This window comes from Phodopus roborovskii, unplaced genomic scaffold, assembly GCF_943737965.1.
Source record: "Phodopus roborovskii unplaced genomic scaffold, PHOROB, whole genome shotgun sequence".
Classification (NCBI taxonomy): domain Eukaryota; kingdom Metazoa; phylum Chordata; class Mammalia; order Rodentia; family Cricetidae; genus Phodopus; species Phodopus roborovskii.
Genome location: NW_026125543.1, coordinates 3,305,610 through 3,318,715, shown reverse-complemented (window position 1 = coordinate 3,318,715; position 13,106 = coordinate 3,305,610). Strand labels below are relative to the sequence as shown.

At 40.2% G+C, this 13,106-nt stretch overlaps 1 protein-coding gene across 2 annotated transcripts; it reads left to right on the top strand.

Moving 5' to 3' along the window:
* The first annotated feature begins 1,996 nt into the window (after window positions 1–1,996).
* Window positions 1,997–10,709, top strand: Tm4sf1 (transmembrane 4 L six family member 1). 2 transcript variants are annotated; one of them, XM_051176976.1, is made up of 5 exons: window positions 1,997–2,472; window positions 3,835–3,924; window positions 4,011–4,156; window positions 7,518–7,698; window positions 10,542–10,709. In XM_051176976.1, exons 1-5 carry the CDS (start codon window positions 2,296–2,298, stop codon window positions 10,692–10,694), a joined length of 747 nt encoding a protein of 248 aa, XP_051032933.1. In that variant the 5' UTR covers window positions 1,997–2,295; the 3' UTR covers window positions 10,695–10,709. The 2 variants fall into 2 exon arrangements, with proteins under 2 accessions (XP_051032933.1, XP_051032934.1); XM_051176977.1 differs by lacking the exon at window positions 10,542–10,709 and adding an exon at window positions 9,506–10,161 and having other exon boundaries at window positions 2,008–2,472.
* The last annotated feature ends 2,397 nt before the right edge of the window (window positions 10,710–13,106 follow it).

Sequence of the window (13,106 nt, the reverse complement as noted above, 5' to 3'; positions counted from 1 at the left end):
ACGACTTTGATCCTCATAATGGAGAGGCAGAGGCAGGTGGATCTCTATGAGTTGGAGGCGAGCCTGGTCTACAGAGTGAGTTCTAGGACAGGCAAGTCTATTACACAGAGAAACCCTGTCTCAAAAACCAAAATCAAAACGCATATTTCCACTCTCCACCTAAACTTTCTATTCATTATGTTGAGGTTAAGACCTAAATCTCCCTGTGTAATTAAAGTGGTCTCCAGACTGGCTACACCCTGAGAAGTGTGAAAAGGATCTAGTAATTAGTTCCAATTACAGTTTATGAATCTCAGAAACAATGAGAAAGTGATTGTTTACATACAAGGGCATTGTTTTTTTTTTTTTTTTCTGAGAAGAGAAGAACTATCACGGCAACACACTGACAGACTTGCTAAGTCTGAACCACTGGTCCAGACACTCATCCATTGTAGTAATTGAGCAGACTAGAGGACAAAGCTGGAAGGCAGAAGGCCCAATATGCCACTTAGAGAAATAGATTATGACAAAACACAGGGAGATGAGATCTAATCAACACAACTGTGAATAGCAACAGAAAAAATTGTCCAGTGACTCCAAGTTCATCTTCAGTGTACTAAGGTGAGCTTTGTGTTTAGAGGAAGAACTGGGGCAGTGGGGTATGAGTGATGGTTTGCGAGTGTTCTGAGGGGTTCTCATGGCTTGAGGGAACAAGCTGGTTCCCGGAAGATGGTTATGAGAGCTCCACGGTACAGCCTCCTGCTGTGAACAACTGCCCTCATGTGGAGTGTGGTGTGCTCCACCAGGATCACTTCTTTCTGTAATCCATAATGACCAAAGACCAGAGACCATGCAATACCTTCTGGAGGCCTAGAAGATGGACAGTAAGATGCCTAGTTCTTTAGCTTGTACTTGTCCCCTCGAAGGAAAATGAGACAGGCTGGGTGTCACCAGTTCCTAGACAGACACATCTTGAGTTATTTACATATCAGGTAAGTAGGGCACTCAGAGTAAAGGAGACAAAGGCAAGGCAAAAGGAAAGATGCCAGGCCCTCTTCTGTTTTTATTAACCTTGTGGTGTGGACTTTTTAGGAAAAGCAGTTTCTAAGTGCTTTGCTATTTTTAATAGAATCCAGTCATTCTATACCACCATCTCAGCCCTATCAGCTACAGGATGCTGTCTCTAAACAAGACTCACAATCAAGCAAAGAGATTACATACCCAGTTGTTAGAAGTGTGTTGGCGACAGAGTGAGACTTTTATGGGGACTCACTGTTCACATTCCTGTATTTACATTCATTTATTTCTTCAGCCCAGCTGGCATTGTGTCCTCACCCCAGTTTAATCCTGTGTCACCAAAGCGTGCCATTCATTGTTGGCCTTCTCATGTTTAGTGGTTATCTTCTATAGTTTGGGGTTGAGTCTGGTCTAATCTGGCATGTATGGGTTCATCAGCCTTTCTCGTCTTCCTCTTCTGACCTCTCAAGAAAGGGAACATCCCCCGCCCCCATACCATGCTGTGGGCCTTCCTTCTCCATCTCTGGAGCTGATTTGCTGCACAGCATTGCTCAGGAATGTTTGAGCTGTTGTGTTGCTGGATACCATCTTGCTGTGGGGCAGATGTCCTCTGCAGCACAGTTCAGGGAAGCAGGCAGGCTCTGGGCTCTGTCCTGCAGAGCTAGCCGCAGGCAGAGGAAAGGAAGTCACTCTGTAATTTTCCCAGGAGCCTCCTTAAATCTGTGGGTGACAGCTTGTGCACCTTGTCTTAGACAAGGAAATGAGCTCAGAGCTGAGGAAACTTGCCCCAGGTCGCAAATTAAATCCATGCTGATGCAGAAGTGAACACAGCCTGGGACTGGAAGCTATCCAAATAGCTGCAAGGGAAAAATCACAGCTCTTTCAAAGCCTTGAAGCGTCCCGCCACGGGCTTTAGGCAGTTACTGGAAGTTGTGCCAGACTTCCCCATCATCTCTATCCTGTAAGCAAGCTGCACGGTGGATTACTCATTTTCTCTCTTGCCACTGACTGAGGCTATTTTCTCACATCCTACTCCTGGTTTCATCGTCCCAAGGATTTCCTTTGAAGGGCGGGGCATTCATCACATCCCTCCACCCCGACTGGGGCCTGAAGTCTGGACCAATGAACGCATAGTACCTCATTTACTGGCACTAAGAACGGGCACTATTTAAGTGGTAGCAGGAATGAGCTGCGACTCCCATCTGCTTTCTCCACAAACAGGCACACTGTTGTCTGATCTGGACATCTCTGAGCTGAAGAGAAGGAAGGGTGAAAGCCTGTAGGGTCCCTGCTGCCACCATGTGCTCTGGCAAGTGTGCAAGATACATCGGACACTCCCTGGTGTGGTTTGCTGTCCTCTGCATCGTAGCTAATATTTTGCTCTACTTTCCTAATGGGGAAACAAAGTATGCTTATGAGGATCACCTCAGCCGCTTTGTGTGGTTCTTTGCTGGCATCGTAGGCGGAGGCCTGCTGGTAAGTTATTTGGAACTGTTTTCACTATGAAATTCCTCTCCACTTGAATGGCAGTGTGCATTCTACTCCCTTGAAGTTTTCTAAAATGCCTACCTGTAAATCCTCCAGATATTACTGTTATTTTTTCTTTTAAAAGCAGACTACTCCAAGGTTGCGTTAAACTTTTTTGCTAATCTCGTTAGACGTTGTTATAATAAAATCTTTTTTTTTTTTTAACCTTAGAATGAACTCTGTTCCCTGAAGCTTTTACTTTACAGCTTGAGAAACAGCCACTTTTCAAAATTTGAGAGACTATCGAGTTTCCAAGTGCTGGAGTGAGAGGCACTTCTCATTTGCTCGGGCGAAAGAACAGTCTGGGGTCTAAATCTTTCTCTGTTGCTTATTTTCCAGCGTCTGTGATAGGGGAAATATTAAGTGACTGCACTGGTATTTTCAAATAACTGTAGGCTTTCTCCTGGGTTTGGAATTAGAAGCAGGTTAGTACCAATCTAATGGTGGTGGTGGTGGTGGTGGTGGTGGTGTGTGTGTGTGTGTGTGTGTGTGTGTGTGTGTGTGTGTGTATGTGTGTGTGTCCCACAGTTTGATTTTAGTTGAAGCTGACAGGAATTTTCTGGACACAATTAGCTTTGACCTGGACACATTTGGGTTTGCTCATTTCAAATGCTGTAACTAAGAATTGCAAAGAGAAATTTTATGGGACTGTTACTGTCATAGAGAATACTATTTTCTTTGCTAACTGAAAGATGTTAAGGCACTTAAACCTAATATACTCACTGTGGCATGGCTTGGCAAGTGTACCTTGAGCATAAGCATCATAACCATTTCATGTTCCCATGATTAATACAAATACAATTAAATGAACAAATGAAGTCACTGCTTAGCACCCACTGTGCTTAGTATCTTTGGCCTTAAACTTCAAGTAGCTCATTCTTACTTGAAGAGCATCACTATAGAATTGAAACAATCATATATATATATATTACAGAATTTAAAAAAATCTTTTTACTTACTCAAAATGTTTTAGTCGTTCTATGTTTGATCTTCTATGTTTGACAAGGGGTGAAATCAGGTTTAAAAACAGATTTTGGAATTAACAGTGCTATGAGCTTTTATATGAAAATATGTTAGGGATTCTTCCAGAATGCTCACATTTATAGATTATTATTTCACATCCTGTATGCTCACTGTCCATGGGAACAAGCAAATGCAGTATTTTTGTTCCTTTTCAGACTTTTTTTTTTATCATTCATGATATTTGGTTAATCTAATTACCAGAAATAGATAAGTTTTACAGAACTGCCTAACCCCGCCCATACCAGCTCAGGAAGGACAATGACTTGATTCTGCTTGCCTTCCCATCAGATACTCCTGCCAGCATTTGTGTTCATTGGGCTGGAGGAAGATGACTGCTGTGGCTGTTGTGGCCGTGAGAACTATGGCAAGAGATGTACAGTAAGACTACTTTCACTGCCTCCTGGTGAAAGGGCTTCATTCCTGACACAGGACTGTGGCTTACTTCTTGCATTTTCTCTCCCTAGATGCTTTCTTCTGTACTGGCTGCTCTCATTGGCATTGCAGGATCTGGCTACTGCGTCATTGTGGCGGCGCTGGGTTTGGCAGAAGGACCAAAGTGCAGTGATTCCCACGGTGTGTGGAACTACACATTTGCCAGCACTGATGGACAGTACGTAATTGTTCTTTACCTAGCAATACATTCTTAACCACCACACATAATACTAAGTCATCTAGCTGTCCATCTACCCAATATTACCTTACAACTCCTTCAGTGTGTAAGGATGGATGGGCAATCATCAACCCAGACAAATTCTAGATACTATTGAACACAAACACTGACTTTGTTCTTACAACAGCCCTATGTAGAGACTCTCATAGTTACTTCTCATTTATGAATGAGAGAAAGAAAGAAAGGAAGACAGACAGTGACTTATCCAAGCTCTCATTGCTTGAAAATACTAGTGAATCTTTGAATCCAGCCTGTCTGCCTTAGAGAGTTCATGCTCAGATACTGTGTGCATTAAACCACAATGATGGGCAGATCAAACGCAACATGTTTTACTAGTTCATAAGAAAGTATTATAGTATCCTTATCTAATCAGAGCCCAGGACAAACAGTACTCCCACCCTCCACCTGCATATGCTGGCTCACATGTAACATGCAAACACTCTTGATTTAAGTTACCAGGAGACACAGAAAAGGCCTTATCCACAACTCTAACTTCAGTGGAGTTAAGTGTGGCCCCATTGTCTTGTGTTGGCATTTTCTTTTTATTGGTTATGGCAAAGAAACAGAATAGAAAAGCTGGTAAGCTGGTGGAAACTGGTATATGTGGAAATGAATGAATATAGTTCGTTCTTTCCTGACTCAGTTTCTTTAAAAAAAGAGATTTTATTTTCACTTTTTGTGTGTGTATGTGTGTGTGTGTGTGTGTGTGTGTGTGTGTGCTTGTGTGTGTGTACGTATGAGTGCTGGTGCCCACAGAATCCAGAAGATTTCAGGTATTCTGGAGCTGGACTTACAGGTGGTTGTGAGTTGCCAATGTGAGTGTCAGGAACTGAATTGGGTCCTATACAATAATGTCTATGGATTGTACTTCATATTATCAATAATATTGTTCCACATGAATTGTGTGACAAGGATGTGGAGAGGGTGGGGAAAGAGAGAGAGAGAGAGAGAGAGAGAGAGAGAGAGAGAGAGAGAGAGAGAGAGAGAGAGAGAGAGAGAGTTTAATTTTTCCTTCATGAGAAAAAAATGGGAATTATTCTTGGGTCCAATCTCAGCTCCACACTCACTCTCTAAGAACAGGAAGAAGTGAGCTGATTTCTCTGTCTCTCAGTGATTTCATCTGTAGAATGGAACCAATTATGGTTGTCATGAGCTTTAATGAGATGATGTACGTGTAAAATATTCATGTGAAGGGTGACACATTATGAGCCATGCCAGCATTAACTTAGGCTGAGCATGACCGAAAGGTAGCCTCTGAAGGGAATCTAGTACTTACTGGAGTGGAGTTTTTATGTCACCAATGTGATTCATCTTTGTTCAGAACATAATGTACTCATAGAAAATGACTCATGTTTGTACAAGCAAGTAGACCAGTTGCATGAAACTATCTTCAAGGATAGTCAAAATGCAGAGAGCTGGGATGCATGGAGTGTTCTAATTCATTCAACAAATTTTAAGAACCATTTGTATACCTCTCCCATTGCTCATTTATGCTTATTTATAATTTTTTTAAAACTTTCTCTTCTTCTAGATCATTCCTTATTTGATTCTGTCCAGGGATCTCAATATGTAGAGTAACTAACAGTTCTAAACCACTGATTCATTTTTCAGTAGTTAAATAGAGCCAAAGAAAATTTTGACTCTGTGACCTGAAAAACAGACTTTGTTCTGTTGACAAGCAGAAACACAGGGTCAGAATGATAGATTTTTGCTTTGTTTTTAGGGGTGGAGTAGCGGCAGTGTGTTTTGTTTTAAATCAACAAGTTGAGTATCTTATTGGCTCAGTGTACTGTTCCAAAGTTAGATGTCTGGTTTCAAGCTGGGGTGGGAAGAAGTGATAAGGAATTTTACCAGGCCTTTTTGTGGGGTTAGGTCACTCCCTCATGTTCAATGTTCCCACATGGTTGAATCCTACTTAACTGGGAATCCAAATATTCTATGAATTAGCAAGGGCTGACATTCTAGAAAAGAAATCCAACACACACACACACACACACACACACACAGAGGACCCTATCATGGCCTGGTGATTTTTAACAAAGGGATTTCAGGTTGTTATTTATCAATCTATGGCTTTTAACAGTCACCATGTTCTAGACACTGTGCTGGTGGCTGGGTTTAAAAAGAACAGGCTCTTCCTCTGCCTTCATGGAGCTCAACCTTGTTGAGTAGGTACACAACAGGTCTTCTCTCTGGAAGGTAGTTTTCCTTGGTAGCATTTCACACTTTGTTTCCTTAACCAGTGCACTTTGCATTTTCAACCCTTGTTCTTCTGTTAGAGTTCATATTCTTGAAGGACAGAACCCATATTATGTCCCAGCTCCAGCTCAGTTTTGAACTCACACACAAGCTAAGTAGTCTAGATCAAACAGCTGAAGGAAAGGTGTTCTGTGTTGCTTTAGAGGAGAGGCATGGGCATAGCACCATGCGAGTAAAGAGGCTGGACTTAAACCCTTGTGTTTTCTATCACTAATTCACATTTTGCTTAAATTTTTTAAAAAAATTATGTCAACAATTTGAAAATAACAGTCTCTTGAATTCTAACCTGGCAGAGTTTGGATAGTTTTCAAAAGGTAAGATTAGCCAGGTAGTGGTGGTACACACATTTAATCCTGACACTTGGGAGGCAGAGGCAGGCAGATCTCTATGAGTTTGAGGCCTGGTTTACAGAACAAGTGCCAGGATAGGTTCCAAAACTACACAGAGAAGCCCTGTCTTGAAAGAAAAAAAAGGTGTTTGTTATCTTAATAAAATATTATCTTGAAGTTGAAAAATCTAATATAAATTATATTCTTCAAATGGATATTTGCCCAATATCTTCCCCATAGATAATAATTAAGCAATAATAAAAATGTGTAACAATAAAATTATACTTTGTAAGTTTATTATCCTCCAACATGAATTGTTTTCCTTTTTCCATATCTGCTTTTAGTTTACAGCCACATGAAACATCATTTTTAAAACTCAGTTTTAAATATGATGCAAACATAGCTTTGCTTTTTTTCTCACAAGAAATCATTTGTCTTTTAGAGAATACAAAAGTCTCTAATGTGAGGATATTTTAGTTACAGAATCCTACATTATTGTCAAAATTTGTGCTTTAATTGTATCTTTATCATTGCAAGAACATTTGGGCTGCAACTTGCCCTTTGTTGGAATGATACATTGTACAAGAATCTAATACCCAGTTTTGTGTTAATTCGATTCTGTGTTTCTGAATAAAACTTCCAAACAAAAAAAGTCAGCAATGAGATCCCTCTAAGCTATAGTCATGTGCCTGAAGTTTCTCTTTTGACCACAGGTACCTTCTGAATCCCACTACATGGTCCAAGTGCCATGAGCCTAAGAATATTGTGGAATGGAACGTGACCCTATTTTCTATCCTCTTGGCACTCGGTGGAATTGAATTCATCTTGTGTCTTATTCAAGTCATAAATGGAGTACTCGGAGGCATATGTAGCTATTGCTGCTCCCACCAACAGGTGAGAACTTGTGTGACAATGTTGAGGTCTAGCCCTGTAGTGTTCAGTTGCCACAAGGCACCATTCTTCTCATCACAGACAAAAGGCAAAACCAGACACATACAACCTACTAGCACTTACTCTTACTTTGTCTTTGCAGGTAGGTAATTATCAATTCAATGTGGCTTCAGTAGTGAGTTACACAGACTCAGTTATTTTGGTTTGTAGATGGTTCCATGGGCACAGAAACACTTGCCCAGAGACCCAATACCTATTCCAAGTCTATCCCTGTAAGTTTCATTCACCCCACTCAGGTCACAGCTACACATGAGTGTCTAAGATGCTTGCCTTCATGCTCCTAAGTACATATGAATAGTAACTAGCATTGATTTTTATCAGATGTAACAATAAACTCACTCTCCATGGGAGTCTGATTCTAGGATGTTTAAGATAACTTGAGCAGGAGGTAACAGACTTCAGTTCTTTGCCCACAGCCCTTCCTCTTAATCTATACCTTGTACTTCCTGTCCTGCTGGATTTTCTGTAATTCTGCTCTAATAAGGAGTAACAAAATGCCTATATAGTAAGCATAGAGTATTAGCCTTTGAATAGCCCTCTGGAAGAAACTTTCTATGTGAAAGAAAGCCAGGAAGCTCTGGTTTCCTGGGGATATGACTTAGGAGTGAAATATCTACTTTTTTCATAATGGAGAAAGTTAGTTTTTCTTTCTCTTCCTAAAAATATAATATTACTGAACAGATGAGAAGTTAAGGTCTGGCACATTTTGGGAAGTTGCTGTTTTATGTCTTATTCTTTAACTTATTTCATTTATATTTTACATCCTATGCCATTTATCCATCTAATTCAGTATCTTTTGACTTGCTCTGAAAATAAGGCAAAAAACAAAACAAAAAATCTAATAGAAATCTAAAGTCACTGCTACCAGGTAAACTTGGGCTGCAAATATTCTGGGAAATTTCTATATGTTTTGAGAAGAAGTAATGAATACATATCTAGCTTTCCCTATCAGCCAAGCACCACAAGATTAAGAATTCTTTTGGGATACTGCCAAATTTCCACAAAAACAGCCAAGTTGGAACACTTCAGTATGGTGATGTTTTTCAGACAACTGAGGGGAAGGAAAACAATAAAACCTTTGAGATTGATTCCTAAATGCAAACCCCTGCTCACTCTTGAAACTCATCTGAAGCAGAACATAAACTCAGAGTCCAGCATTAAGTCCAGAGCTGTTGCTGGACTTCCATGCATTTGGGACACAGGCATAAGGAGTTGGAGGACAAAATTGGTTCTGTGTTTTGTGAGGAGAGATAACCTCCCGAACTGGAGGCAAGCACATGGGTGCTCATAGTAGACACTGTAGAAAGGGTTCCTTCCTAACATTTAGACAGATATATTACCTTTATGTACAAGACAAAAGATGCTCTCACAGGATAGGGCATTTAGTTCACAAGATCTGGGTCCCAGATCGGTAACATTTGATTTGAAAGGTTACCCACAGTAAGCCCACACTAGTGGGAGGTTCCCATGTCATTATTTTAAATTATTCCTCCTAAGTAGAGACCCACCAAACACACTACAAACCACTTCTGTGTCAATATACAACAGTTTCCAAGAACATGTTCTATAACTTTTCCTGGGGAAGAAAGTGGGTCTGGTTTATCTAGGACCTAAGTTTGTAGCTGGCAAACTTCCATTAAAGATTGAGGTCACTCTTTTATGTCTGCTTTGAATAGGGATGCAAAGCACACAAGTTGTATTGTGTGTTGACACTGATAATAACCTAATATAAATTTCATTTTCTTTACAGCAATATGACTGCTAAAAGAACACAAGACATAACCACCCACTTCCTATATTTCATTGTGACTTGTATATTTTACTCGTGTCATGAAACTTTGTACTGGTGTATCATATTCCATACATTCTGCTTTTATAAAGAAATGTGCTGACATCTTCACATGATGTCAGTGTTTGCATTTATCAAACAAACTCGGTTTAAAGAATGAGGCAACAGACTGCACTCACTCTGAAGGTATGCTACAGACTCAGTGACTGTTCTCAGCATAGCTGAGATAAACTCTTCAATATTTAAGATAAAATCACATTTAACTATTGTGCATATGTATATTTTAAATAAAAGATCTCCGGTTTCCTTTTTAAGACCAAGAAGGACCAAACAACACTGAAAAGATGTTTTTTAAAACTGTTTATATGGTGTTTCCCATTTGTGTGTGTACAAATCTCTAAGAGGCCCTCTGCAGTGAGAAAGAGAGGTGCTTGCCTGGATCTGGAAAGCTCATTGAGAAGGTGCTAACCCAAGTGCATGAGAACGAAGATGGGAAATGGAATAAAACAGTTGATCACCATGGTGGGGAAATCAATTGGTGGAGTAGGCACCGAAGACCCCAAGGGAAGGCCCCAAACTTGTTGTTGATCATAAAATGAAATATTCTCTACCATTGAGCTGTTGTTTTTGGTTTTATATGAGAAGAGGCAATGTCTCCTGTCAGGTAATTTATCAGAGTCATGTAGAGAAGACACCTTCCTAATGCTTAGGAAGATCTATTACCTTTTGTGGAAGACAAACGATCTTTTTAGAGCACAGGCTTTTGGTTCCAGAGAGCTGGCTTCTAATTTAAGTAGGATTTAATTTGAAAGGTGACCCACAGTGAATATACCTAGTAGGACAAGCCAATGGCATTGTACTACAGCTCCTGCTTTCCCTCCTTGTCTGTGGTCTACAGGTCGAATGGCATCTATGCTAAGGGCTTCCTTTCCTCTGGGTCCTCTCTCCTGCTTTCCTTGCCTTATCCTTTCTTCTACCTTTTTCTCTGTATCAACAGATAACCACGGCTATGCCATCTCTTGAGGCTATCAAGCCAGCTAGGTATTTTTCTTTTCTACTGGGTGCTGCAATCATCAAACTCCTGGGTAAGGTGGCATGTTTTTCTCTTTTAGTGTACAAATTACACTTTTGTTGTCTTGTCTTGTTCTGATTTTGTTTTGATGTTAAAGGATCCCTTAGCCCACTTCTTAGCAGAACTACTTAGAGGAAGCTAGAGCTATTTATTTTGCCCATGGTTTCAGAGATTTCAGTTTGGGGTCATGGGTTGCACTTATCCTAGACTTGTGATAAAAGGTGGCAGGAGAATGGAGAGGAAGACACTGGTCATGTCATTGTAGATGGGAAGCAGGTTGAGAAAGGGACTAGGAACAAATGTAACCTTCAAAAGCATGTCCTCCACCAACCCCCTTCCTTCATCTAAGTCCCACTTCTAAAGTTTCCATCACAGAATCTGCTGTGTGCTAGATTCTTGTACAACATGCCTTTCCAACACATAGCAAGTTGGAGCCCAAATGTTATTGCGATGATCCTAAAACCATCCAGGGACCAAGTGTTGAACAGACACTTTCAGATCTTAACACCGGATTTTATACAGAGGGCTTAGCTTTCATTCATTATTCCAGGCAATAGAAAACATAGCTAATAAAGAGTTTTACTTGCTGATAGACAGGAGCACTCTTTCTTTAGTTCTCAGCTCTTTCCTGACCCAAAGTTCTACTGTCTTTGTGCTATGATCACTCTGGTAGTATGGTGGAGCCTGAGGACTATTGCTAATAATATCTATAAGCACGTAAATCAAACTATATAGACATAATAAGTAAATCAATACATTGGGATATTTTATCAAAGAAATTAAACTTGGGGCTAGAGAGATGGCTCAGTGGCTAAGGGAACTGACTGCTCTCCAGAGGACCTGGTTTTGAGTCCCCACCTACATGGCAGCTCACAGCCATCTGTAACTCCAGTTCCAGTGCATACTACAACTTCTTCTGACCTCCACAGGCATTGCTTGTACATGGTGCACAGACATACATGTAGGTAAAACAGCCATCCACAAAACTAAAATAAAATTTTTAGATACAATTATATAGTAGTTGTCTTGCTATCCTACTGTGTTGTTTCATATCTGTAGACAAGCAGACAGTTGTCCATGTGTTCTAGCTGAAACCTAACAAGTAAAACAACTTACACCTTTGAAAAAAGTTGTCAATTAAACTACGATTTTTGAGGAATCAATAGCAACTCAGTGTGAAAACATATATGAATACTCTAGATCAAAATACAACATTAGTTTCAATATTACTTTGCTTTATTACATGTAGTCATAATTAAAGGAAATGTAATTAACATTTGGTTAAAGGTTTATAAAAAGTAATGCTACTATTGTTTTTACTCTGAAATTTGATCCCATTCTCCAAATATCTATCCATGGGCCTATTAGGAACTCTTGGGCACTGGGTGAAAATCCCTGCAATAGGAAATCCAAAAAGATTTAAGATAAAGATTAGAAGTTGTGTGTGTGTGTGTGTGTGTGTGTGTAACCCAATGAAGGAAAAGGGGGTGAATAGCAAAACACAGACTTTTCCTACCAGTGGCAAGGGTTCCAATACATAGCTCCATCCCAGCAGATTAAAGTCTTTTATGGACCTCAATGTAGCCTAAATTGTGATTTGTGGCTTCAAGGCAGAAAAGAATTTCGGGACTAGACAGTATACAGAAGAACTGATGACTTTATTAAAGAAAGTTTAATATAAGCTTTAAGACTGTGGGTTAAGAGAAAGAGCCACTCAGAAAGAAATACACATCCAAATGTCACCATGGGCTTCTGAAGAGGGAGTGTCAGAAAGTAAGACAGACTCAAATGTGGGTATGGGCTTTCCAATGGAGCATAGGAACTGTCAGTGTTAGTCATACACACCATTTTTTAGTGGCTCTCAAATTGCATCTTAAAAGTTTGTTAAGAAACTGTTTCTTCCTTTTTTTCTTTTTATGACAATTATAGGCTGTGTCCAGAGATACCCAAGATAGAATTGTAATCTAATTGTAATAGTAAAAACCAGGAATGCCTAAAACTGGCATTTTCTTTCTATGTAGACTGGTTTCTGATGAGATTCCTAGAAAACAGCAGGTTTATAGATGGAAAGGGAAAAAAGTCTAAAGCAGATGCCATTTGTGTTAGTTATAGCTTTTATTCCTGTGAAGAGACACTAAGACCAGGACCACTCTCATAAAGGAAGGTATTTAACTGGAGCTGGTTTACAGGTTCAGAGGTTTAGTCCATTGTCATTATAGAGGGAAGCATGACGGCATGCAGACAGACGTGGTGCTGAGAGTTTCACATACAGATTGGCAGGCAGAAGGAAGGAAGCCCACACTGAGTGACACACTTCCTCCAACAAGGCCATACCTACTCCCACAAGGCCACACCTCCTAAGAGTGTCACTTCTTACCAGCCTATGGGGACCATTTGTAGTCAAACCTCCACAGCTGGAATTCCACCTTTTCCCCCAGGGGAGGGGCTCCTTTCCTTCCTCACTCCCCCATAATTTTCTATCTCTCCATT

Bases quoted from the DNA above. Each gene is read 5' to 3' on its own strand.
- Tm4sf1 (XM_051176976.1), top strand. From the start codon at position 2,296: ATGTGCTCTGGCAAGTGTGCAAGATACATCGGACACTCCCTGGTGTGG. The intron at 3,925-4,010 runs GTAAGACTACTT...TTCTCTCCCTAG, and splicing joins ACTATGGCAAGAGATGTACA to ATGCTTTCTTCTGTACTGGC. The intron at 4,157-7,517 runs GTACGTAATTGT...TTTTGACCACAG, and splicing joins TTTGCCAGCACTGATGGACA to GTACCTTCTGAATCCCACTA.